The sequence below is a fragment of the Aythya ferina genome (genome assembly GCF_964211825.1).
Source record: "Aythya ferina genome assembly, chromosome: 8".
Lineage (NCBI taxonomy): Eukaryota > Metazoa > Chordata > Aves > Anseriformes > Anatidae > Aythya > Aythya ferina.
This window is the reverse complement of record NC_140304.1, coordinates 31927071-31954729: the sequence shown is the minus strand read 5'-3', so window position 1 is coordinate 31954729 and position 27659 is coordinate 31927071. Positions and strand designations below refer to the sequence as shown.

General features: G+C 49.2%; 1 protein-coding gene across 5 annotated transcripts in view; it reads right to left on the bottom strand.

Annotated features, from left to right (window-relative positions):
• Positions 1-1004: 1004 nt before the first annotated feature.
• PDE4B (phosphodiesterase 4B) overlaps positions 1005-27659 on the bottom strand; it is a 180882-nt gene continuing 154227 nt past the window's right edge. For 4 of the 5 annotated variants that reach the window (XM_084527677.1, XM_084527678.1, XM_084527680.1 and 1 more), the window contains 9 exons: positions 13301-13394; positions 9678-9856; positions 9002-9100; positions 8704-8868; positions 8174-8273; positions 7319-7473; positions 7105-7227; positions 5855-6037; positions 1005-3053 (listed from right to left, as the gene is read on the bottom strand). In XM_084527677.1, the coding sequence (XP_084383803.1) occupies positions 2688-3053; positions 5855-6037; positions 7105-7227; positions 7319-7473; positions 8174-8273; positions 8704-8868; positions 9002-9100; positions 9678-9856; positions 13301-13394 (1464 nt within the window). In that variant the 3' untranslated portion in view covers positions 1005-2687. Of the gene's footprint in view, positions 3054-5854; positions 6038-7104; positions 7228-7318; positions 7474-8173; positions 8274-8703; positions 8869-9001; positions 9101-9677; positions 9857-13300; positions 13395-14155; positions 14849-27659 lie in introns of those variants that run through there. The other variant, XM_084527681.1, reaches the window with a different exon arrangement.

Sequence of the window (27659 nt, the reverse complement as noted above, 5' to 3'; positions counted from 1 at the left end):
AGCCGTGCGCGTGGCTGGCCGAGCGCGCCCGCAGCGGGGTAGGTGCAAACCGTGCGCATGGGCACAGCCAGCGGAACAGGGAGATTTGTACCAGCCCTGCCACGAAGGCGTTCAGTAGTGGTTGGGATCCTGGCGAGCCACGGCACCAAGCACCCCGGAGGGGACGCTGCGGGGCAGGATGCGGCCCCGAGCTCGTCGGCGTACGTGCGCGCTCAGCTTTCGCACCTCTCGCCAACCTGGAGGTCAGCTGCCATCGAAGCCCGCTTACAGCTGGGCCCGGGAGGCTTTGATGGAGGCTGGTTGTTAATTGCTGCTGCCATTAAGTGCTGTGTGGGAAGGAAGACGCGGCATCGGGGATCTGCGCTTTCAAGTGGCTTCGTTTCGGAGCCAGGAAGTCTGGGGAGAGCCCGGGGGAGCCCACGCCGCGCCGGCAGCCGGAGCACCTCGCCGCGCCGACGCAGGATCGGCCCCGAGCGCCGCGGGCACCTCGTGCAGCGCCCGCAGCGAGGGCGGCCCCGGGGGCCCAGCCCGGCCGTGCGTCACGGCCGGAGCGCGGCGCTGCCCGGGCTGTCCCTCCCGCACGCTGGCAGGATGTGTTTTTACTGGAAAGTCGGTTGTTTTGGGTTAGGCCAGGACATGAAAGCAGCCCACGGGCTCTGGTGCGCCGCCGGCCGCGGCCATCGCCTTCCTGTCTGCTGCGCCTTCCTGTCGCCAGCGCCGCGGCCCTGCTGAGGCTCAGGAGCAGCGCCCGGAGAGCCGCCCGTGGGGCCGCAGAGCCACGCCGTGCCCCCGGGGCTGTGTCCCCATTCATAAGCCAAGCACAGGAAGCTGGATTTCGGCCACAGGAGGGGTCGTTTTTCCCTTACTCCCTGCGCTGCTCGCTAACCACGTGCCAGCCGGGTTCCTGTCGTGCCTAAAGCCACCGTAGGTACCGTGGCTGCGGGTGGGTACTCCCCAAAGTGACCTGCTCACACAGCAAAACACAACGCCGAGGAGAGCCGAAGGGCAGGGTCATGCTTTCATTTATTCACTTCATATAAAAATCTCTTAAGAATGCATCTGAACACAATATATAATACTATAACATACATTGTGTGAAACTTTTGAAAACAATAAAATAACCACCTGGAACAATGCAGTGTTCAACAGACATACAAACCCATTGATCATGCACAACTGTGCTATTTTCATTAACTAGTTAGTCACAAGTTGGACCAAAAGCTTGAAACATATTTTACAAACTGAGATTGACACCGCTCACGATGCCTAACAAGCTTTGTCAGAAGAAGTTTCACAGCACAATTATTACATCAGTTCACATTTTTGTCATAGAAATTCACATTGGGTTGTTCAGAAATTGGAACGTGACATTGAAAAGCCGGCCCACTGGCGGGGGGGGGTCCTTTTCCTCTTCCCCTTCCAGCCTCTTGGCGCCCACAGCCCCCCAAATCCCCTCCCCTGGGGCCCCGCTCGTCGCGAGGACGAAGCCCGCGGGCGGCTGCCACCCGAATGCCCTTCCTGGGTTGCGTATGTCTCTTCAGCTATGTTCAGGTTCTCGTATTTTATGCAATACAAAAGGTTACAAGAAAAAAAGGCAACTCTTATTCCGAGTTTTCTACACAATTAACATCGCCGCCGACAGGCAATGTTAATTCATATAAATTAATAACTTACAAAACATTACAGTATATACATTACGTAATAAATACACTGTTATAAACAGTAATGGAGGTGTTAGAGCTCAAGGCAGTGCGGGAGGAGGACGGTGGACCTAAACCTAGGAAACGTGAACAACAGGCGAGAGAAACACAAACATCTGAGCGTGCAACTTCCACTGAGCCAAGGAGCTGCCGAGGGGAGCGCGTCACACACTGCCTTATTACGCTTACTGATATAGGTACTGCACGGTGCCGTGAAAACAAACTACCCTTTGTCCTGTGCACACGGAAAGTAAAACCCAGTCGAGGAAAAAATACTGTTATTCCTAGCAAGCCAACGGAGAGGGCGCACGATGGCATGAAGTGGCTCTAAATGGGTCGTCTGGAGTAGTAAGGAGGCTACTAAAGGTGCAGCAATGCAAACCAGAGGGTGTCCTTTCTATTTAGTCTGTAAAAGTGGTTAACTGCAATAAAGTGACAGGTATTGCCCATGAAAAAAGGAAGACTGCTTCTTGTAACAGGAAGAATCAAAAAAGTATCCATCAATTTTGAAACACTTTGTGTTGCTCTTTATACTAAACTCCGTGTATTTAATAGACTCTTGAAAAGACATGAAAGTGTTTACAAAGAAGGCACACAGGTCTGCAGACAGGTGGTCAGGTGGACAGGTTTTATACGTAGAGTTATTAATCAGTAGTTTCTATCAGTCTAACTGGTATAAATTCCAAAACTAACAGTATAAAATCTCTCAGTTGTGTGTCATTTACTGTTCAGTTACGATTCAAGCCAGCTCCAGGACAACACGATGCTTTTAGCTGACAAGGCTTAAACCACAATGTAAATCATCTGGCAATTTCCTGAGCAATCATTCACTACACGATCTCCAACCCTGACTCCAATCTCAAGTAGCTGGGGAGAACTTTTAGCCAATGTTAGACACAGGCCTAAGACCCAGGCTGCAGGCGAGTCCCTTGAGACTGCTCGCATGCTCATTAAGTGTTTAAAATCCACTTACACAGGTACAGGACATTATGTGTCAACAGGAGACGTGTCTTCTGTCACAATTTCTATGTTCGCCTCCCTCTGTGACTCTTTTTCCCCCGGCTCGTCCACGCAGAGTGTCTTTGTATTGCTGAAGTAGCCGATGCCCTCTCCTTCCTTCTCGGGTCCGTCCGAATCCTCCTCCTCGAGGGTCAGTTCAAACTGGAACTTCTCCATCAGGCCCTGGCAGTCCCTGCTCCGCTCCTCCAGCGGAGGAGAGGGGCTCTGAGGTATCATGCTCTGGTACCAGTTCCTGTTGTCCTCCAGTGTGTCCAGGATGTCCTGGGCGTCGGGCTGCACCAGGTCAGCCCACGTCTCCCAAAGCGGGTGGACGATGTAGTCGATGAACCCAACCTGAGGAACACAAGAACACACACAGTTAAGGGCAGGGAAGTAAATGGGTGTCTAAAGAGTTAAGATGACCGTAATACACGATTTTTACAAGCAAAATAGCTGCCTGGGAGCAAGCTCCCTGTCCCAGAACAGTCTGATCACCCCCTACCAAAGCCGCACCCCCAAGTTTGAGGCCAGGTTGACCTCTTGTCCAAAACCAAGCCTTGCATGGAAGGTTAAAGAAAAGCAGGAGCCACCTGGAAACTCAGTGATAAGCTGCCACTCCCATCCCTGGCTGCATGAATGATTTCGAATGTCCTTGTAGGTGTCTTTTCCTGACCACTGAATCAACCGCTGCCATGCAGGAGGCAGGGCGAGTTCCTGCTCTGAAGGCAGAACATCACTGAGGTCCTGCAGAAACAACACCTACCAACTGCCAGTGCACGGAGACATTTTAGACAGTTGTTGTCCCTGCCCTGAGAATTGGGGAAACGTGCTGTTATCTCCCACAGGGCCCCGTGCTGACTGCGGGCAGGGTTGGTGTATTTATGGCACCGTGCAGTCACACCCCAGGGGCTCCGTTTGGCTGGCAGTTGTGAAAATGGCAGTGTTCTCAGGGTGAGCACCGGCCCCGATGCTGAATGTCACTGCTTTTATGGACTCCAGTTTGACCTTTAGATGTATTTTACTACAGCGTGCAGTTTGTATCTGTCCTGAACATTTCTGTGGTGCTGCATCTTTAAGCACTTCAGCGTGTTTCCTCTGCGCTGCCAACGCAGCCACCTCTGCGGATCTTGTAGAGATTTCCCTTCCTGCTGCTTTATTTTGGAAAAAGTGCGGAAAGCAGGGTAACTAACCCTGACAAGAAGTCCTCCTGCACGGCCGTGGACAAACCACTGCTGCTTGGAGTGACGTGCCAGCGCTGGAAAGAGTGAGGCTTGCGGCCGGGTCCGTCAGTCCATCCGCCCGCTGGCGCGTAAGTTCTGAGCTAAATCATTTTTCAATTGTCTGACTAAGAGGACGTACGTCCAGGATGGAGAAAACTGAATGGCCATAAAGAGGATTGAAATTCTTCCGTCTTGGCAGCGCGTGTCACTTCTCTCCTCGCTCTGCTGGACAACATTTCTGTGCAGCAGGAAAATGGCTCTCAAAGGGGCCAGACTCAACGTGCAGATGTTTGCTTTGGAAATCACACATGCCTCCTTCAGACACAACAGGATGTCAATAGAACCATTAACATTCAATTGTAACGTACTGTTGAGGCAGCTTAAACAAAAAGGTGATGAAAATTTCCTGCAGCACATGTTCCGGAGCACTTTTAAAGTGAAAAAAAAAAATAAAATAATTCTGTACCGTTAGCCGGTGGCTTCGCCGCCACCCAAAACGCTCAAAGGCTGCAGGACCCACGGCTACAAACTGGGTGCTTTGCAGCAAAGCCATTGTTCCTTTAAACAAACATCCCATATCACAGAATAGCTGGCCAGATGGCCGAAGGCTGATCTTAAAATATTTTGATGTAAAGAGGGAACATCCAGAGCTCTGCAATACTCGCACACTGTCTGCCCGTCGGTTCTTTGTTTCGCTCCAGGATGGAAATGCCACTTCCCTCCCCCCCCCGCCATCAGTTGGTATTTTGATGGCAGCCATTTCGTGCAATCCCTGCTCTTTTTGCATAGTAAAAATGCCATTTTGAAACCTCTATGAAGTGCATATGTGAAACGAAAAAAATAATTGGAGCTTACATGTGGAGCACATGGGCATTTTCTGGCCAAGCCTGGCCAAAGGATTCACTTCTTGTTAGGTTAACAAATAAGACAGATTTTTCCAACAAAATCACCATGCGGTTGAGTGAATAATTTTGAAACCACTTGGCTTAGCCCAAGAGGACATTTGGAAATAATTATCGTCAATTTTGTTACTTGTTCAAGCTGAAAAACCTCGATGATGGCTTGCTCAAGTCATTTAAAAACAACAACCAAGACACCATTATATGAAGACAGGAATAAGTTTAGGCAAACATAAATTACCGGCTTCATTAGAGACCAGCCAGGTGAAATTTTATGGCCTGGGCTACAGGTCAGAAGAAATTTGACCTTTATATCATTTAATCTATGAATCAGAACTAGGAATGTGCCAGGTAATCTCAAAAAAAAAAAAAAAAAAAAAAAAAAGAAAGAAAGAAACATCCAAATTCTTTTTAAGATTCGTAGTGACTTAAACACCTATTCTTTGACTTCACAACACAGAGACTCCATCAGGCCTCTAATGTCACTGGCCTCATCAAGAAGTGCAAAACTGTTCTGTACAAGGCTGAAAAACAACCAACATTCAGACTTTTTCCGTGTCCTGAAACGGAGCTCAGCTTGGGGACGCTCCTTTCGCTGCCATTCAGTGGGACTGGCATTGCTATAAATTTCTAATGTGGGGTACAATATCGGGAGGTTTAGGAGGAGGTGCTAATTAAGAGCTAAGAAGGAGGCTGTAGGGTGTGAAGACAGAAGAGACCTGGGGAGATCAGAATCACACTCTTCCAGCCCGGGGAACAAAAGGAAACCAGCTCACTCTGGAAACTGGGACACAAACAAGGCCAGATAAGCATGCACTTAGAAATGAGGAGACGCCAAGGAGTACATAAAGGAGGCTGAACAGCCTGGTGAGTCTCTATGAGCTTCAGGCACAGCTGCGTGTCAGGGTCAATCAGAACCAACCCTCTGAACAGCTGGCTGTTTGCCTAATTGTATTAGAGAAAGCAGATGAATTTTTGCCTCTGCTTTAAAAATACAAGCTTAGGCAATACAAAAATGCAGCTCAAGGCCAATTACCTGTGATTTTTCCACTGACGCTGTATGTTTGTCACACATTGGACTGATTTCCATTCCTCTTTCTCGTTCTTTGTCTCCCTGCTGGAAGAACTCCTCCATGATTCTGTCTGTCCACTGCCGGTACAACTCCAGAGACTTTGTGGGATTACTCAAGTCTGCACAATGTACCATATTTCGGAGAACCTGCAATTATATTAATCAGAAAACTCGTAAAATCAAATGGAAAAAGAGGACGGCTTCGAGCTGTATCTGCTTGCTTAATTCAGAACATTTAACCACAAGACTCTTTGATTATGCAACATTCCATAAAAATATTAACATCGTAATATCTCCGTATATGCGACCAGCTGCTGTGGTCTGCTCCAAAAGCAAACTCTACTATATGATTTTTAGACAACCCAGTCCTTACAGAGGGTGCAGTGCCGGCGATGTTAATTACATCATATAGGTTTGTTTTTGAATGCAGGTGCTTCCCACCATTCAAACTTTATTTTCATGCTCTCATATGGTTAAACGCTCCTTCTTTATTAAATGAGTAATATCCCCTCCACACACACAAAAATGTGCCTGACTAACTGTGGCTACAAGGATTTAGAAAGCAATGGAGTGACCTGTTTTAACAGCAGCAGTCTTAAACAAAATATAAGGGCAGTTTTCCTATGAGACTGTCCTTAAGAAGCCGGCCATCAAAGCAGAGAGAGGATCAGGACGTACCTCGTCCTACATGTTAACCACGTAACCCCCTACCAGTATTGCTTTGTCATTTCTGTAAATCAAGGATTAGACTGTACAGAGCGTACATCATCGATTTTAACCCAGTTTAAGAGTTGCTTTAGGTATGGAGTTACAAATTAAATTCTTGCAATCTTGCAATGCTATAACCATCTGGCTATACTTCTTTGTTACGATAAAGAAATGGAGGAAAGTGGGAAAGAAATTCCAAGAGCCCTCAAAAACTGAGCTTTACAGATTAACCTCAGAGGAACAAGTATGCTTGCAGTCGCATGCTCTAAGCATTAAAAATGTAAACCTTTCTACCTAAAAGACAGGAGACCACCTTGTACCACCTTGTTGGTCTCTGGTGCAGAACAGAAGAAAATATATCTACAGTTCTTGCGTGACTGCTGAAAATCTAGGTCAGCAACTTTGCTATATATAGCCTAGTGAGAAGCCACAGCAAAACCAGGAACATGGTTTCTTCAGTACTGAACAAAATACACGAAATCCCTAGGGAACCTCCTCTGACCTACCTGTATTCTATCTGTGTAGTTATCCAGAAGGAGGACTCCTGAACTGGTCACTTTCTTGGTTTCCACCATGGTCTTCAGATCAGCCAACAGACTCATGTGCTTGGACATATCCGTTGCCAATACCTTTACGGAAGAGAAAACGATCTCAGCAAGGGCAGCCACACAAAGAAGCCAATATTTTATTTAAGAGTAGCAGTGTGAGCACAGGTCATACCATGTCAATCACCATCTTCCTCAGAGTCTGACGCTGCTTCTTGGTCAGGTTCTGGAAGATGTCACAGTGCTCTTCCTGAAGCAGTTTGAAACCCACAGCAAGATGGTGGTTCTCCAAGACGGATTCGTCGTTGTACATCAGGGCGAGTTCAGAATCTAGCAGAGCAACATAAATATGTGACTCCAGGATGAGGAGTGCGTGACTTCAAACAGCAAACGCTTACGCTGGGCACTGAAATGTTTATCCAAATGCAATAAATCGGGAAAGTTTTCTTTTTTTTTTGTTTCACATGTGCCAAGAGTACGCAGTTTTCTAATCTAAGCACGTATGTAAATACCATAAACAGCCCTTTGCTCGGGTCTAATGAACAAAATAGTATTTGGTTGACTTAGTTACAGGCTTCAGAACCACTGACAACAGAAAGCATGAATCCTGCAAACGCACTTTCCAAAAAAGAACAATACACATATTTTGGAATCAAAATACATGCTTAGCCTGTTGCAGAATACAATATGAACCACAATATTTAGGCTTTATTGTTGTCAATAGCAACAGCATTATTAACCTTATATTAACGATTAAATTTGCACTCAGGATGGGAAGATTTATTATGCCTTATCAAGCAATAATCACAATATTCAAGGCCACTTTGCAAATTGCATTACAATAGCTTCCCTTGTTTTGATAGGAATTTAATTTTAATTACTGCTTATTTCAAAATGTAGGACTAGTTTACTGCACGATACGTTGAGAAAGCAACACAGTCTGAAAGTCATAATTTGTGACCTCGCTGTAACGGAAAATGCACTCCAAGTTTGCAGATGAAGTTATAATTGTACTTGAAATAAAACTCACTTGTATTAATAAGAAACTGATTGGAGACACCAGGGTGATCCACATCATGGATTGCAGCTGCAAAAATTGCAGCAAGGATTTCCAAATCAGTGAAGACAGCCTAGGAAGGAAAAAAGAAATTTGTCAGAAAAGTCCCTATGTTTTCTTGCTCGACAGTTTGGGATGCTGATGTGGAGAAACAAATTGTTTGTGCTTTCTGAATTACTTTTCATAGGATAAGGCATTTACTCAGAAGAAAGGTATACATGCAGCATGTGCCCTTTAAGATGAAACAGAGATTACAAATAAAGCTGCTGCTGAAATTTCTTTATGTTTTCTTCCCTGGTAGGAAACTGAGCACTCAGAAGAACAGGCAGCCCACTGCAATTTTTTTTTTCCAAGTCTGAGTGCTATCAGTGATTGACTCAGTTTAAGGTTCTTCTGTGTTCATATAAGCAGTGTGCTGCTTTTAATCCACCATTCAAAACATCCCACGTTAAAACATGACCATCGCCCGACACAGACCACTGAGCTCAAACTAGGTCACTCACATCCAGAGCAGGGGTGGAGAGAAGAACATGGGTGGACTGGGCAACATCAGCAGCATGTAGGCTGTTGTGGTAAGCTACATCCGAATGGTAGTGGTCTTCTAGAGTCATCATGTACGTTACAAAAGTGTCCGACGAGATCTTGAATGTTTTTAGTAGGTCTCGCTCCTGTATAATAAATAAGTACAGATGTATGTATCAAATAAGGATGCCATATCGTGGAAGGCAACATAGCAGAAAGCAATTAGAAACTAAAATAGAGTTGTGAAAGAATAGCAAATGTGATCAGGAAACCACGAACCTGGAATATAGCATACATAATGCAGGTGAGCGGCCTGTTGTGGGAGTACCTGGCAACATTAAATATGTTGAGACCCCATTTATTCAGATCTTCCAGTTCCTTTTGAAAAGACAAAAAGAGAACAATTAAAATATTTCTCAAGACATTTCTGCATTTATCACTTTCACCGAGGCTTTTGCATGTTCCAAAAGTTTAAGCAGAGAATTCAACCCTAATTGTGGTAATCAAATAAGTGCATGAGCACACGTAATTATTAAAGTACACGAACAGAGAGTAACTGTGAAGTGCTGATGTCAAAGCACTTGTACAAGGAGACCACATTTCTCTGCACCAGGGGAATTATTTGTGATGTTTGTTCCCAGGTAGCAAGAAGCAACCTGATGGAGACAAAGGCCTCGTAGCCAGTTTGTTGCACATAGCGTTGTTTTATGTTCCCGTGTTTGATAATTACTCAGACTTCATCACAGTTTCTGATTATTTTAGTGACATTTTCAAAGAATTTGTCAACCTGGGAATATGCCATTAGGGTCTGGTCCTATAAATTACAACATCTGCAGCGGCCAAAGCACTTAGGGGATACTGATTCCAATTTTACCTAGGGGCAGTCAATCCAGCCCACCCATCCCCTGCTTTGAGATCACACTGACTCTCCCAGAACCGTAAGGATCTGTCATACCTTGGCCAGATGGTCTTCCTTTTCTGTTTTCACACCAAATCGTGAAATGCTGGTATTATTTAAGCTTGAACTATGCATTAATTTTTTCACACCACTGATCTGTGTCATGAGCTGCTGTTTTTTCTTCTTCTCTCTGTCTTTCTGTGTGGGAGAAGGAATCTCCACATCATTCTGCTTGTCTGTAACAAATAAAGGTGAAATGAATCAACATCATTTGCAGAAACAGAGTGTGAGCACCCATCACACCCCTTAAAGTCAACCCTTACCCTCGATCATTAAATATGACTAAGTATTACCCAAGTGATGCATATTAGGGTCCATACCCCCTGCTCCTAAAACAACAGCCCAATAATAAATCGGTGGCACTTATTTATTAAAGGTTTGCCCTCTACAATTTATTTTTTTTTTACTAAAATGCGTAGAATAACACACAAAGTGCAGGGTACATCCCTACTGTCAAGTATGCTTAGAGATAATAGCAATATTATCTCTAAGGTTCGCAGTGGGGCACAAACTTGGCTGTGGAGATGTGTTTGATAGATAAATCTATCCACGTATGCGAGTTGCTGCCTTCACAACTGCTCCATTTGCTGCACTAAAATGGAGATACAGTGGCTCGGGACTTTGATACCAGCCATTTTTTCATGAACTTTTAAAACAGCCTACTGTAATCTCTTTGCACCTTTGCAGAACTGAGGACCTCCGGAGGGACTAGGCATCCAAGCATTAGTTACTTTTGCCTTAGCTTAATTAAAAATCTCCGAAATAAGAACTACCAGTGTGTCTGCAACGCTGCAATTAAGAAGGAAGCCATTATTCACAGCAACAGTCAAGCTGACATCAATGGGTGTTTCCCTTGTGTGCCTTTGCTGAACAACAGAAGGACTTTCCTATATATAATCTCCTTAGCAATGACTAATGCTAAGGCAGTGTAAAATGGAGATTCTTGAACAGAAATCTCTAATTCATTAAACCGTGAGCTTCCCAAACTTGGTGAATTCTGGGAAAAGATCCTTTCAGGGTATCTAACAGCCTGAGGAGTAGTGCAGTGGAGGAGCTGAGGAACACAAAATAGGCAAAATCTTCAGAGGAAGACAATTTAGCTACACAGTGCATATTGCTATTCAACGTACAGCACGAAGTAGCACTTACGAAAATATGGTAATTAATCTTAAACCTTTAATTGGTGTTTTCATAATGCCTCAGAGTTGGTTAACAGATCACGTTCGTTGCTTTCAGTGCCTAGCAGAGGGCACATGTGGATTCCTGTGCCTTAAGCGTTATTCTCCAGAGGCTCCTGCCCACTCTGACTCGTCCTTTCACTGAGATGTTACTGCCTCTGCAGATCTCATCTGTGATCCCCATCGCACTGCTCGGGGCAGCGTCCCCATCCACGACTCGGGGACAGCAGGCACACGAGACCTTTCTACAACGCCCGCAGTCGTTGGAAGTCAAAATGCTGAACGTGGGGGCTGAGAGCACCAGGACTGCTGCTGCTGGCAGGGCACTGCTTGGTTAACGCTGCTGCCTGCAGGCTTGCAGGGGGCTGGGGACTGCTTCGAGCTTCTGAGCAAGCCGCGTGGCCAAGGGGATGTCCCTGCAGCAGTGCTGGGAACCACGGCACCTCAATACCCCTTGCTGTTGTAGAAAAGGGCAGTTGATAAAAGGCTACTGTGCTCGTTCCCATTTACATGATGGGGCCAAGGATAAACCCACCATTTTTAATCTTTGGCCTCGATTCAGACCTAAGGTTGCTGTCCTTACTCTTACTGACCAAATGGTGACAGCAGGACTGGCCCCACGGGCAGAGGACATTGCTTTATTGGGGTCTTCTTCAGCTCGTTTAATAAAGGCAACAGACCAAATGAAGTTATTCGATCTGGTTTTTGTTATTTACAAGCTACCCCCATCTTACAAACGCTGTTTGGAGATAAATGATATGTCTGCTCTGTTCTATCCACATATTCCTTCTTTTTGGTTCAATATCCTTGGTTTTAGACTCTTGTTATTTTGGGCATTCATTAAAATTTTAAGCCAAGTTTCATGAGAAAAGCAAATTCATAAAAAAGCTACAGCACGACTTCCCAAAGGAGCTTTAAGGTCCTTTTAAAAGCTTTATTCATTCCTTCCTAACACAAGCAATCGAGGTGGGAGCTGGCCCAATGTGGAGAGCCTGCACCACTCGGCATTAACACAGCCCCGAGTGGCCCTTACACTGCGAATACGTCACCACCATGGAGCATGTGAGAATAAGCAGGACAGGAATAAACAAGACATGAAGGGAAATGCGGTTCCCTGACCTAGCCTGAGCACAGGGAATAATACAGCCACATCAGCAGCAGCTCCAGCTCCTTAGCCCCTGCGGAGATGCAGGCTACCCTAACCTGGGTGTAGGTGGGGTTTCCTGGCACTGCATTCAGTGCACGCTGTCACGAGTGCTGTGTGTTACTTGCACGCCCAGCACCAAGAATACACCGGGTAGTTCTGCTGCAGTGCGTCCTCCTCCAGAGATGTGTGCCTACTGGAAGTGCTGATGCACAACAAACTCCCTGAAAATGCCAGGGTGGCTGTGATCCCCAGTAAGCTGTGCAGGCTCCAGGCTCTCCAGCTGCAGAAGTGGCCTGCTGGCTGGCAGCGAGGCAGCCTTGCTTTTCTTCCCTGTATTAATTCATGCTCTGGATGTCATGATTAAGCTGAGCGATAAGAGAAGACCAGTGGATTCCCACAAAGCAACTCCAGACTTTTACATGGATTATTAATGATGTGATGTGTCCTAAATGCACGCGGTAGTTCCAGTTGCAACTGGCCATTGAAATCACTTTAAAATCCCTTAATGGAAATAATTGTGTGTCATACAGTGAATGCATTCTGGGCCATCTCAGCCGCAGGGCATGAGTCCCCCGTGAGCTCCAGCACACCACACACACTCAGCGTCTCAAGCTATTGGGCTCAGACAGATATGGATGAGGGCTCTTTTTATAAGCAAACAATCACAAATTCTAGAGCTGTTTGAAATCACAGCAAACTGTATTTTTTGTAAAAGATGTATTTTGTAAGCACAGAGGATGCAATCCCCAAACCACTTAAATTCCTGTCGGTAGTCATGAGCTCCAACAGAACTAATGACATGCAAACCGATTTTTTTTTTTACAAATATTTTTGACTTCCCGTGCAAAATGAGCAAATAAACACAGAGTAATAATAAAAATATCCAGGCTGGACTTGCTTGTCAGAACCCCTGACTCTGCAGGGGGAAAATGCAGTTTTATGAGGCAGAAGGAGCAAAGAGGAGAGTATGCAGTTGGGCTTGTGTGACTTTGTCCTTTACATAAGGTCAACACAAAAATCAAATATTGCACAATGCAGCTGACAATAGCTTAATTCAGCCCGAACAGAAAAATCTTTCGATTTGGAAAGGGAATTCCTCTGTGGATAACATTATTCAAACATTATACTGCTTTCCTCCCCATATCCATCTTGAAAGTGAAAAATCAAAACGTTTTAATAACGCTCTGCCTCAAAGCACCACTCAGAAATTGGGCACAAGTATAGACTGGTGGGTATTAGGCTGCCATTAATTGTTATCTTTGAGTCATCTGAAAGCTCGGGATGCAACGCCTTACCCAGGAAAGTGTTGGAAATGTACTCAGACACCTGGTTGCCGGAGCGGCTCATCTCGGAGAGGTGTGTCAGCTCGCGGTTCAGCATTCTCTTGAACTGGCAGGGGAGAAGCACACACACAAAGATGGCATTTTTCTGAGCACTGGTCTGAATTAATACAGCTTTAACTCTATTACAAGCAACACACAAACAATTTTTTGTTAAAAACAAAATTGTGGAGATATTTGGAACAGAATCAGTGACATATGGTTCGATTTAGGTCCTTCTCAGAACAACCATGACTAGATATTTCTTTTCAGCATACTACACTGCAAAATGCATTTCCAGCAAGGGCAGATATTAATTTTCACTGCCGTAAATGAGAAGATGTTTCAGGTAATCTCCCTGAAAGATCGAAGTCCTGTATCGGTTTTTATCTCCACATCCTGCAACCTTCTTTTGTTCTCAGTTTCATTATATAAGTTTGCTCCATTTTGCAATATGCAAGCAAAATACAGCTGCATATGCTCAAAACACAACAGAGGAGCAAATATGCCATAAATCTGAAGATCTGCTTGGATCATTGCAGTAAAACACAGGATTTAAGCATTTGTTCACCGAGATATACAAGACACGATCCTCTTAATTTTCTAATCACACATTTTCATTGCAGTATCATTTTATCCCACGGAAGTGAATTCCCAAAGGGAAGAAATAATTCACATACATGTATGCTGCATGCACCGTGCACACGTTTATCTCATGCCATACAGTACACAAAAATAACCAGCTAACGTGCATGTTCTCCTCTTAGGGGTTCTAGCCTAGAAATACAGCACAAAAAACAGGCATTTGTGATCCTTCCGGATTTAACCCACCTTAATATAACCCCAAGATACAGATAACAAATAGTTTGCTTCAGGCATTTTGGAAAACTCCACACCACAGTCCACAGATCCTTATGCAGAAATCGCCGGCAAGAGAGGAGAGCTCCACAAGCACAAGGACACCCCGGTTTCCCAGGCAGTAAAAAAAAAAATCAGCATTCACCAAGCCCAGAGATCCCCAAAAGCCCGGCAGTCGCTAATCCCAGACAAAGCCAGCCTTGGCACAGCATCTTTGCAGAGGGCTGAACGTGGGTGTATTTGCTAGCAGGAGAGAATAATGAAATCAGGGATTGCACGAAGAAACAAGAACTAATCCAAATGTATTCAGCGCGATGGCTTCGAGCACTTATGAATTATGAATCGTCCTGGTTGCTTAGTTGGCTGAAGGGGGTCCCCACTCCACATTAGCCTTGCTCAGCTGAACCGGCTGACAAAAAAATGATGCTGGTTTCTGAGGGGCTGCCAGCTTTAGTAACACAGCCATCTTTTTATAAGGAAGATTAAAATGGAGGAAGCTCTGTGCATATTTAAATAAGTCAAAGTAGGCAGCCCTCTCTTCTCCGGTTATGCTTTTTTAAAAAATCCTCTTCACGACAGAGGCTGAGGATTTTCAAGGCGAGTATTCGGATGGATTGTCGAGACCACGATTTTTCACATTTTCACTGCGATCGCTGTTTTTTTTTCCCCACGCAGCAGAGGGCAAAACGCAGCAATGTAGGAAAACGCACCTTTACAGCAGGGAATCTCTCAGCGAAGGAGTCTAAACTAGCAATAACCTTACATCGGTGATGTCAGCCTGCAGTCTCAAGGCAGGATTTTAATAAATTCTTTCTTTCTCGTTAGGGTATAGGCAAAACCCGAATTTGGAGATTTGCTCGTTACTTTCATTATGTGAAGCCAAAAGACAAGCACTTTACAGCCAGCTGCAGCTGCCCTTTTAGCCTCAGACCAGCAGCACAGCGCGTTTTGGTGTGCGTGGCAGCAATCGCAGCGAGGAATCACCCCTTGGGGAAGCGCCCGCGCTGCCTTCGGGCGACCTCGGTGCCTGCCACACGGCCAGGGCTCCCGAAACAGAAGGGCAATCCTTCGTCTCCAATTATTTCCCTGCTCGGGCTGCTTTGATTAAATATTATCAGTGGTGCTTGGAGCGACGTCACGAGGCTCCCTGGCGTGCTGTGGGGCAGCCCCGGCCGCAGGGCTCTGGGTGCAGCACCCACGGCTCCCCGGCACCCCGAGGAGCGTCGCCCCATAAAAGCAGAGCCACAGCGCCTCGGGGCGATGCTGAGGAATGCCAGCACCTACAGGACTCCTCCTCGCCTCGCCCACTGCTCTCTGAAGGGGATCCTTGGCTCCCGAGCTGTGCTCCCCCACGCTAAACTGGCCACCAGAGCGCCACGCTGGGCCCACAGCCCCCTGCCCAGGGGTGCTGCAGCCACTGCTCAGCACCAACCAGACGGGGTGCTTGGGTTTTGGCCACATGTTCACCTCAGTAATAATGATAAAGGGGTTTGAACCGTGCTGGAAGCACTGGGGGAAGGCGCCAGAGAGTCCTGCCCCAGGCCCCGCACTGGGGCTCCACAGCCGCAGCAGGCCGGGCTGCTGCGGGCAGCAGGAAGTCGAGCTGGGGGGACAACACGGAGCCGTGGTGCTGTCCGTGCTCATCACACACTTCTTTAATCTCCTTTTAAACAGAAAAGCTCCTTTTAATGCCCGCTGCCTCGCCAGATCTCCCCCTCACACACAAGCTGGGCTCGGGCCTTGCAGCTGCCGTGACGAACCCGATCCCGGCCTCCATGCCCCGCGTACCAGCGCCAAGCACTGCCCCGTGACAAGACCAGAGCAAAAGGAGCTGTGAAGCCACCTTCTTGTCCCCCTCGAGCTGACGAGGCTCAGAGGCAGACAGCTGAGAAACCTTAGTGATGAGAAAACTCAGAAAACGAGTGGCAGAAGGAGTGTGAACGGAGCGGGAGGAAGCCTCTGGGATGAGGCGAGCTCTGCCCCGATCGTCCCTCGAAGTGACGTATTTTCGTGGGTCACAAGCACCCGCCAGCAGCATGTGAACACCCCCACAGACCGACGGTGAAGCACGTGCCGAAAGACTTCTCTGGATCGAGGCCTTTATCTTTACAAGAAAAACACCATCATCAGATGGTCACACAAACAACTTTCAAGTCAAGTTACATCAGTTGGGTTTCTGCACAAACAATCGCCCCTTTCAGACAAATAATGCCAAGTGGTGGGCAAACATTTGAAAAAAACACCCTTACCTCACAAACTGGCTTAATAAAGTACAAAGGGTAGCTCTTGCCTTTCACGGAGGCACAAAGCAATTAAACGGCCTCCGCAAGGTCACACAAGCCATCCGCAGCAGAGATGAGGCCAGATAAAAGACCTTTGTACCCTCATATCTGATCTTTAACCAGAAATCTGTCCCCTTCATCTCTTCCAGCAGCCTTCATCTTGCTCACTTTTCCAGACTTTTAATCAGCACCCTTTTATAAACACAGACGGGCGGTATTACAGCACGGCTGGGAAGTTTGTCATTGCCAAACCCAGCCGAGACACCCACAGTGCCAGGTCCGTGCCCTGGGAGAACACCCCCGTGCTTCGTACCTCCCACCAGCATTTACCACCTGAATGATGAGGGCACCTAAGCGGGATTTCCTTAATAACACAACACACTTTAAAAAAACCCAACCCCATCTCGGCATGGAAGGAGGCGCGCTGATGGTTTTCATGGCAATGCCAACGAGCTCCCTGCTGGTGGGGGTCTGGATTTTTTTTCCCCAGCTGCCTTGCACGTCAGGATGCTCTGGAGCGGTGATGTTTCCTCCGAGCTGCTTTGCCATTTGCCTGCAGCACCCGCGGGGAGGAGGCGTGCTGCTCCCTCTCCGCACAGATCAATGCGTGATGTCATGTGCAAACCCCGGTAACGATTCCTTCGTTGAATCGATCTGACAGCGAAGGGTAAAACAAACAGATTGCATGCTAGCACTGAGAAAATACCAACTGCTTTGCCATTAAGCAAACAGAAGTGTTGCTTCTTTGGGGAGGGCAGGCTGTGTGCTTCAGAGAGCTCGTGCGCGGCGGCAGGACTCGGCTCGGCAATTCCAGCAGCGCGGATCAGCAACACGTGCCCGTGCGCTGTGATTTTCATAATTAATAATTATCTCCGTGTCTTTTGCAAAGGAAAGAGGCCCTGATAACCTCGCCGTACAGACGGGAGCTGGGGCGTGCCAAAGAGGCTGCGTGGAGGGGTGGATGCCCACCTGGCCCGTGCAAAAGAAGCAAGGGGCAGAACTGGGAATTGTCCTGGGGCTCCGACCACTGCAATCAACACGTAGAGCTGATGAAAAGGGTGCAAATTCTGGGAGTGAAATGAAGCCCAAGCTGAAATTTGCAGTAACCAAGCACACAAGGCGGCACACCTGATCTTCTCATCAAGTAATAGAAGTCTAAAACCATCTGGACAATTGTGTGAGAAAAAGACATCACGGTGGGGGGAGCCTTCCTGTTTCGCATGCTCTGAAGTAACTGCAGAAGTCATCTGAACCAAATTAAGCCTCCCAGAAATTGAATCATTCTTTGATTAATTTTTCATGTATTCTCTGGTAGAGGGAGTCACAGTTTCTCTCCAGCTTTCCAACCCTGCGTGCGTGTGGGAATTTCCTTGATTACTGCTCAGGAACTCGGCTCACAGTTCCCCTCCTCGCTCCTGACGCTGCGCCCTCTCAGTCCACGTCCTCGGCAGGGGCATTTTCGGGATGGGGTTTGCCCCTCCGGCTGCAGGGACGGGCCCGAGTGCTTGCCCCAGCACCTGGCTCTGCGGCGAGGACGTGCCCACCGAGCAGGAGAACGGTTACAAGGTGGTGGCATTGCCACCAAGTGTGTGACACCTCCCACAACCTCATGGTGAGCTGGTACAGCCCCTCTCAGCCATCCTACCGAAAGCTCTGACACGGGAGATCATCCTCGTGCGTCAGTGTGGTAAATCCTACCTTTCTGGCTCTTTAGGGAAGAAATAATTCTCTTCCTTTTCCAGGAAGGCTCATCAGAGAGCTCTTGGACTTTCCAACCCAAATCCAGCTCCGGAAACAGTCCCGTTGTCATTCCTGTTCCTATTCCCCCTTGGAGCACAGCATCAGAGGTGTTCCTGGTGCCTTACAGACAGCATAAAGACAGGAGGATGTATCTGCTGCTGATGCAAACCCTTTGAAGTCAATGTGTACCAGCTGAGGTTCCCTGAGGCCAAGAGTCCTTATTCAAACAGGCTGCCTAAAAAAGTTTGAGTCATTTGCAGGAGCTGAGGGCAATTGCAAGATAAAAGAGCTGCTAAGATGCTGTGGGGCTCCAGCCTGGAATACCTACGGAGAGCGGGGTCCCACCCCGCACTTTGATGGGGGAATCTCGTTGCAGATCTCCAGCGTGTAAAAATGTTTATAAACTCTGTTCCCGGTGACCCACCCTTCTGACGCAAATATTACATCCCTCGCTCTTCCACTGCGCTTGGAAATCCTTAGAACAAAGGGATTTGTGGTACAAGGGCAACTTTCGCCTTTGATTTCTACGCAAACGCAGCCGGGCTTAATCCTCCTCGGTTTAATTGCCCTGGTAAATCACTTCAGTTCTGGAGGCACAATTAAATCTCGGGGTAGCTCCCCTCGTGTTAGCAGCACCTCTCCTGGGAATGGCGGGCCGGCGGCCCCGGGAGCTGGGGAGGAAAAGCTGACACCTACCTGCCCCGGGACGGGACGGCGATGGGAATCAAGGCGGAAATCATTTACACGCAGGAGGGAAATTACTCATGCATGCAAACGACTACCAGGTCCGGCGGCGAGTGCGTAATGCTTTTGTCCGGACCTCTGGTCGGGCTGAGCGAATGGCTGCGGCACAGATGTGCTACTGATATAAAGCAGTCAGAGGAATCGTGTCACCTGTGCTGGAGGAGCTGGGAGAAATGTTTTTAAATACCTCTCTTCCTGGCGTTGATGCGCCTTGTCCCGGACCGGTCCTCATTCAAACAGGCTGCCGAAATAAGGGCTCTGCAGCCTGGCACCTCGTTGCCACCGTTCTGCTTTTCACCAAAGCAGAGTTGGGAAGCCTGTTGATTTTGTAGGGCCGGGGTATTTCTTTTGTTGTTTTCTTTATAAGTTTGCAAGCCAAAAGAGTGAAAGTTCTTTAATTTATCGGAGGAGCAACCCAACCTTTTGGCTGTGCTTTCCTGACGTCACCTCCCTTACAAGAAGGATCGCCAAACTGGCCTGCAGCTGCCCTTGCTGCTCCCTAATTTCCTATCAGTTTTCCTCTTCAAGCACTCGCACAGCAGACGTCGGGAAGGTGCATTTAAATACAATGTTGAAAGAAAAAAAGCAGCCTAATTTCACATTAAATCAATACTACGGGAGGAGGTTTTCAGACCTATTTCAGTGCCTGAAGAAAAGTGGAATGGTTGCAGTCAACAGCCAGTCATTAAAAAAATCAAATGCTTTTGCAACTCTTTCTAGTTCTTGTTTCCTAAAACAATATAGTTTTTAATGTGCTAGAAACTATTTTTAATGAGATACAAAGTACTATTTGGTTTTTGTTTTTTGTTTTCCCTTCAGCTTATTTTTTAAACCAAACAGTAAACACACGGTTATGAAATCTCCAATTTCACATCAAAGGGGAGTTGATTTATATACGCGTTCAAAGGAAGACTTTAAAGGAAAAACATCATGACCAACTTGTTGGCTTTGTGTTATTAGAATAATTTAGAAATCCACAATGTAAATGTTGATAAATAAATAGCACGTTGCCATAAATCAGCATGTGGCTGCTCATGAAAGCAATAACATATATCTGATGTAGACGGCATAATATTCAGATTTTACCCGTAAAGTTTAGCATTTCATCCGAAACCTCCCCTGGGTGGTATGCATTTATGCAACGCAGCACTTAAAAAGTGATGAAATGGAACCTGAACCACCAGTGTTATCGCCGGTACGCTTCCAGCTCATTTCCAGATAAATGAGACTTGAAATATGCAAATTGAATTAAAATGCCGGAAAGGAGAAACTCCCCGCACGGCCCTGCACCAGGCAAAGGCTGAGCGCCGAGCCCTGCGTGGCAGCGATTCCGAATTTCCTCATTTAAAAGCAGGCTCGGGGCACGTTACTCACTTGCTGGGAAACGGTGAGCCAGAAGAAGGAAAAAACCCCTCCGCCTGATACTGGGGGATCGGCAAGGTCATAGCGCAACCACCCCGTTTATTTTCCTGAAAACGCATTTGTCATGTGTTTACGAGGTGTGCCCGCCCCGCTTCTCGTTGGCACGCCGAGAAATGCGCGCCGTGCCCTGCGGGGCCACATCTGCTGCCAGCCTCCTCCAGGCGGGCAGCCCGCGGGATCTCCTGCCCATGAATTGAGGTCCCGGGGTACCCAGGGCTCTCCGTACCCCGTTTGCACCCAACAGCCCTCATTTTGGGTTAGTATTTGGTGTACTGACCGAAGTACGGCGCTGCATGGGGCAGACAGGCAGCGTTGGGGAGCTCTGACCCCAGCCGCAGCTCCAGCCGAGGCTGCGGTTTTCTGGGGAAGCTCAGGATGGTTTCTGCTTCACCAGAAGTGCTCTCGCTCTCAGCCATCAGGCTCGTTAAGCCAACCAAACTACAGCACAACTGTACCTTAAGCCCGAATGCCAGGTGATCGTGTTTTGTATCAATGTCCTCACCGGCACCCCAAAAACGCCTGGCACTGAAGCCCTTTACCTGGAAAACTGCACACGATCCGCGGGACGGGGACAGGGCTGCTCCGGCACCAGGGCACAGGCAAGGTAAATCCAGCACCAGCCCGGTGAGCCCCAGCACCAGGCTGTCAGCCCTGCTCTGGTTTTGTTCTTCAGCCCAACAAGAGGCCCGTCAATAAAAGCAGGAAGAAGCGAAAACACCGGTTCTGCAAAATTGTTTTTACGGAGTTTTAACCAGCTGAAAAAATGTTTGCCGCGCGTTAAGCGCGGGAGAAAATTGAGGAAGCAAGAGCCGAGGAGCAGCGGCCTGGGCTGAAGGCTAGGGGCTAGGAAGCACCAGCAAAATTAAAAACTGCAGCAGTTTGTTTGTTGACATAAAAACTTGATTAAAGAAAGCCCTGATGCAGCTGACAACATCTGCGGCCGTGAGAGCAGATAACGCTCCAGCAGGCTGCAGATCTCAGACCAAAATCTTTTGTCAGTCCCACCCATGCAAACCACACTGACGAAGCCTCAAGTGCCAAAGGAAGCCAAACAACTTCGTAAAACGAGCCCACAAACCAGAGCACCTCCCCGGCTCCTCCGCCCGTGCCAGGCAGCAGCAGGGCCGGCAGCGCCTCCCTGGAACCCGAGGGGGCCCCGGCACCCAAGGGGGCACCCCACGTCCTGCCCACCGCCCGGGGACACGGGGCAGGAGGGTGCTGGGTGCCCGGATTGCCTCCCTGGCCTTGGACAGCACCGAGGGGGAAGTGTGCTTATCGTTTACCAAGAGGGCGATGCAATTAAAAGCGGGATTTTGTTAATCGTATGAAGCAGCAATTTAAATTTCATTTAAATTTGAGTCAGGCTCCGCAGTCCTCGCTTAGGCAAATCCGGCAGGGGTTTTACCTGAGTAGGAGAACAGGCTTTGGGAAATTCAAATCGCCCCGTGCCCTGAAACGACTTCTGGAAGGTGCTTGCAGGGATGCGAAACTCCGGCAGCTTTGAAGCAACAGCAGCCTGCTTCGGGAGGCACAGAGCTCTGCGGGCCTGGCGCAAGGCGCACGCCACCCCACAAGGCAGGATCCCCCCCCCAAAAAAAAAGCAGCGGTTGGTGCCAAAAGGAAAACGAGCCCGGTGCAGGCACCGAGACCATACGAAAGGCACTAATTAATGTAAATGTATTCAAATGAAAAATCCTTCTCACACAGAGATAGGCAAATGATTCGCAGAGTAATTTTTACGTAGCGTTGGCCCAGCTGTGCTGAAATAGCAGCAAGGTGAGGCGCTTCTCGTTTGTTTGCTTTAAACACAGAGCAAAGGCTTTAATCAGAGGAATCTCTCCCTCTAAGAGCTCTGACAGATGAGCTTTCAAACCAATACATCTCCACAACATGTTTTGGCTTTGATAACACAACATCTTTCAATTAAGTTTCACTTAGTGAAAATATTTGGATCGCCAGTAGCCTCCCCGAGAGCAGTTGCTCTGCACCTGGGTGAAAATCGAGGCGTTTGGAGCCAGGCTGTGCCAATCCACAGCACCAGGGTCAGGATTAGGACTGCTCTGAGGACGAAACCCTGCTCTGAGACCCTTCCCTGCCTGCCTCCATCCTCAGCAGCGCTGCTCCTCCGAGATTTCATGCGTCTCCAGGATCCTCGCCTCACTTCCAGAGAGGTCACTGCTCCGCACAGTTACTCACCCCCGCGTCCTGCCCTCCAATCGTGATTCATTTCGAACCTGCCTTTGAGCTATTATTTATTTAAGCCCCACCCTGATGTGTTATAACGTAAAAGTCTGAGAATGCAGAACTTTAAGAGCCGTCACATCCGAGCACAAGCAGAAAATGGTAAGGGACAAGCGAGGAAGTCCCGGGCACCGCCGCGTCCTGACGGACGGCGGCTCCCCCGAAGGGCTCCTGGGAAGAGGGATTTGGAGCAAAACTCAGAGCCCCAAACCCTCAGCTCTGCGGTGGCTGTCCAGATGTGCACTGCCAGCACGGTGTGTGGCTGTGGGGTTGCCCTTTATGGGCTTTTCTGACCCGTTTATGGCACCAGTGAGATGAAATGAAGCCCTTTGCTCCAGGAGGGGATCTCGGACAGTGCCCCTGGCTCCCCTCACCGTGCTGGCACTTCCCAAAGTCAGTGGAGCACCTTCCTGAGGTGATATTTGGTATCGGAATCAGCTCAGCTGAGATAGCTGGAAACTGGCAGCCCATGGGGCTAGCAAGGCACAAATATCAGACTGTCAGACACGCCTGTGCAGGGCCCGCTGTTCCTCCCCGTTGTTGCGCCGTGTTTCATAGAAGCAGAAAGATTTACTGTAGAGGCCAGAGAGAGAGGGGGGAGGAATAGGGAGGATAAGGAGACAGCTGACCCCAAAGTCCGTGTGTGAGCGCAGTGAGCTGACGCACACGGCGGGGGCAGAGCCAGCTCCCCCGCCTCCAGCACCCCGCAGCTCCTGGGGGTGCTCCCTCCTCACCCCACAGCCCTCACCCCCACCTCAGGTTTCCCAAACGCTCCCGTTCAAAGCGAAGGGCTCGCTCCCTGCGTGCGGCGCTGCCACACACACGGACGCCACCCGGGAAAGCAAAGCCTCGGCCACAAACGGCTCCTACCGTGCTTGGCAGCAGCGATGCTCTCGTGCCCTGCAGCCCGAGGACTAGGAAACAGTTAACGGGAGCTGGAGCGCGCCGACGTCAAACCCCACACGGGCAGAGCCTCGGCGGGGAGGGCAGCGCGGTGCCAGGGGATGCTGGCGGCGTCCAGCCCGCGTGTGAGCCCTGCTGGTCCCCGTGTGAGCCCTCCTGGTCCCCGTGTGAGCCCTGCTGGTCCCCGTGTGAGCCCTGCTGGTCCCCGTGTGAGCCCTCCCAACCCCTCGTCCGCGCATCTCTGCTTCCTCAGCGCCAGTCCCCGGGCGAGGGGAATACCGGCGTGCGGGGCTGGGTGATTCATCCCGGCTTGTAAAAACAGGAGACGTGGAAGTCTCTTTGTCTCGCTGGCTGCTGCGCGGCCCAACAGGCTTCTCTTTGTGAGGCGCTCGGCTGTTTTAAAGGATATTAAAACAAAGGAAGTTACAGCGAAGCAACCCAAAGACTAAACAGCTTGGCACCGCTCAAGGGAAACATCACGTACGAAGCGGACAAGATTCGGGGCTGACTCTGGGGCGAACGTGGACGCTGTGCAGCCCGGCACATACCCTGCTGGCACCCGGCCCCGCGCTGCGCCAAACCTCCACCGCGACCCGCGCGAGTTTACATTAGGGCCCAGCTGTTTATTCAGCCACCGTCGCCTCAAAGCGAGGTGCGGCCCCTGCTCCTCTTCTCTGCCCGAAACGCCCGCTGAAAGGCACGCAAGATGAAATCACTTCTGTTTATCTTAGCGGCTCCCGTGCGACGCGGAGGGGAGCACGGAGAGAGCCTGCTGCTGCCGGCTGGAAACCTCGCCTGCTGGCAGGGCTGCGGCCAGGTCGGTCAGCTCGGGAGTAACGGGGGCTTCTTTAGGAGCCAGCATCTCTGAATTGAAATAAAAGACTTGAACGATTTGCTCTGCGTGTTGCAACTGCGCCGGCAGGGAAGGGTCCTCCAGGGAACAGAGCGAGGAGCGAAACAGGTTCCCAAAGTTGTGAGCGCACGAGGAAGACACCCTGGTGACAGCAGCTCGGTTTACTCAGAATTAGCATGTTCCCACAGACCACAGATGGGGTTATCTGCCCATTTCCTTACTGGACGGGCTGCAAGCAGCTCCAAACAAGACTGGTCTACCTTAAGGACGTGGCGAGGTGCTGCGTAGGTCCCGACACATCCACGTCACCTGTGACCTGGGCTATGCTCCGCGCAGGCAGGCAGGCAGCTCTCCGAGAAGTAACACACCTCCCCTGCCCCTCATTTTCTGACTTTGACGCCCTGTAAAAGCTCGGGAGCTGCCCTGACCAGCGTTTCAGCTGGGAAATAAACTGTCCCTTTTTGCTGCGGGAGGGCTGGATGCGCTGAGCACGTCCTGCCCACATCCCAAGGCTATATTAGGCAACGGAGACGCGAGGGTCCTGTGCTTCCGCCTGCAGGACGAGCGAGGCTGCGGACAGCTGCCTGATGCCAAATGCAGCATCGCAGGGTGGCCGCCGAGAGAGAAAATACCCCTCGTTATCGGGAGGCCGATGAGTCACAGATCCCTCTGAGGCTCTGCAGTTGCCTGGGCTGGACAGGGTAATAAATACAGGAAAAAAAAAAAAAAAAAAAGAATAGATGTGTTACAGTAACGTAAATACGTGTGGCCTGCTCCCACAAGCAGCACCGGGGAGCTCTAAAGGTCGTTTTGTTTCACTGCAAAGCTGCAGCGCCGTACCCTGCCCGCAGCCAAAGGTAAGCACAGTGTCAGGGAAGGGAATTCCCTTCATGCTGCTTGCATTCCCTATAAGCAGGTACTTTTCCAGGTAGTTTTTTTTCATCTGATTTAGGAAGTTAAGTGCTCTAACGGCTGCCAAACAGAGAGGACGGATAGGATGCAGGTCTCCTGTCTGGCCACAGCACCAAATTGCTGCAGCAGGCACTGGTGCAGCCACTTGTTCTTCAGCAGGTAGTGAATGTGTCAGGAATCACGGACTCTGACAGCACACGGGGCACAGAGCTCCCATTCTGGCCGATTTATGTCCGATCCCCCTCACACCGTGGGTCCCGTCGTGCCAGCAGCAGTGCTCCCTCGGCTCACTCTGATGTCAGTGCAATCAGGCTCGTTAGCTCACAGTAAGATTAGCTGCTCATTTCCTCGCCTCTCCTGTAATTAACCCACGTCTTAAAAAAGTATACGCACATGCCTTAACTGATGTTTTCCGAAACCCATCAGGCTTTAGCCAGGATGCTCTCCTGCATGGTGTTTCCCCCCAGAAATTCCTTTTTGGTGCAGCACTTCTGAGAATCGCCCTGCAAACACGTATGCGGAGATCCTCCCTCCCCGGCTGCTGTTGTTGCAACTCTGGGTTTTCTAAACTACGTCTGTCAGGAAGGAGACAGGAAATTCGAGTCACACTTGCAACAGCTGTGCCATGCCTACTATCAGTCTCAAATGACGTAGTTTGGCTTGAGTGGCGCGGGGCCAGGAACTCGGCAATAGCAGAGGTCAGGAAGATAGGTCAGTGTTTATACTGCTCTTGCACTTGGGAGCATGCTGCGTCTATTTGCTTTCTTCCTATCTATACTGTTTCTCTTTCCGTTTTTCTTTAATAATGTGGAGCCCAAGCATCCTGTTTTCAAAACACTGGGCTGTTTTGGTATTTACCAGCAACGAGTTTAAATGCCTTTGACCGAGGCAGGCAGTTGATTCGGGTACTCTGTGAGATGAAGGCACGCTGCAGCCCCCTTCTGAGACGCACGCTGCCAACCCGGCCGCTTGTGGCACTGACAAGGTCACCACAGGCACTGTGTGTGTGCCACCAAAACCCAAAAGCCCCAAACTACTTTGTGACCGCATTTACTGCTGATGAGGGAAGCGGGATGTGAGACTATTTTATGCTCTTCTTTCATAGCCAGAAACGATACTGGAAGCTGACCAAAAAGCGTGGACATTGCAAAAACTGGTTTTGAAAGAACAAAGTTTTGGGAACATTTTTGCTCACCCAGCTGTAAGACATTTCCACACAGAGGACCACAGCTTTTAATTACTACAATAAGCAATTTAGTCTTTCACCTTCCCGAATCCAGATGTAGCCCTTGGCAAAGAAGAAATCTCTCTAAATGAAGGGCATCAACGCCCACGTTCGAGGCGCATCTTTCTCTACAGCTTACACCCTTCCCAACTTTCAGCCTGGTATCTCTCACACAAACTCAGAAAAGAAAAAAAAAAAAAAAAGTATTCTTCACTTGAAAGCTCGATCTATAAACTTTTATTGCTTCCTTTGCCCCTGCACGTCGTAGTAATCGCTACCAGAGGGAGGAAGCTGAAATAACACGGGATTTGTTTGCTCAAGTTTTCCATAAAATCAGCTTATGATTCAGCACTTCTGATTTCATTAATTTCCAATTAGGAAAAAAAAAAAATAATAGCGCGGGGTTTGTGCAGTACAGCCCAGCACTGGGCTTACCCACAGCAGCGGGCTGCAGGTGTGGACGTAGCGGGCGCAGCTCTCGCGCTGAATACAGAGCACACTCATTCTTGGGACCCTGTCATCTGCTCCACCAGGCAGCCCGTGGGTGTAGGCAGCTCAGGAAAAGGCACAGCTGCAGAAACTGTGCTGGCGAGGGGATGGGGAGCTGTCAGATACCCCCTGAGCTCTGCTCTGGTGCTGCTGGGGCAGGGGGTGCCTCGCACCCACCAGCGGCGGTGCTGACAGATCGAGGGCTCGCCTCGGGAGATCCCTCAGCAAAATGCAGCTGCAACGGCTTGGCTCAGAAGGGGAGCGTGGCTCCGGGTGCTGAGAGGGGGAGGCGAGGAAAACCAACTTCAAAAAGTAATGTCAGGAAGGGCGTTAGGACAACACGCTTCATTTTCTTTCCTCTGCGCTGCCTCTTGCCATACCCGGGGGACCATTTATGTCCCCAGGGTGCTCCTGTTGGCCCCATGACATGGGACACTTGGCTGTAGCCCCTCAGTCCTTGCGGGCAGCCTCCGGCTCCCGCTGGCTCGCTCAGAGCCCGTTACCCACGCACAACCTCTGCCTTCGCACCCTCGCCACATGCTGCCACCACTTAATGCCTGCTGGAAGGCCAACAAAACCGGGAACATCGTGGCTGTGTGGCACCGCGGGTGGGTGGCGGTGGGTGACACCCCGGGGGGCTGCGGGCTCAGCACCCAGCCAGACGCT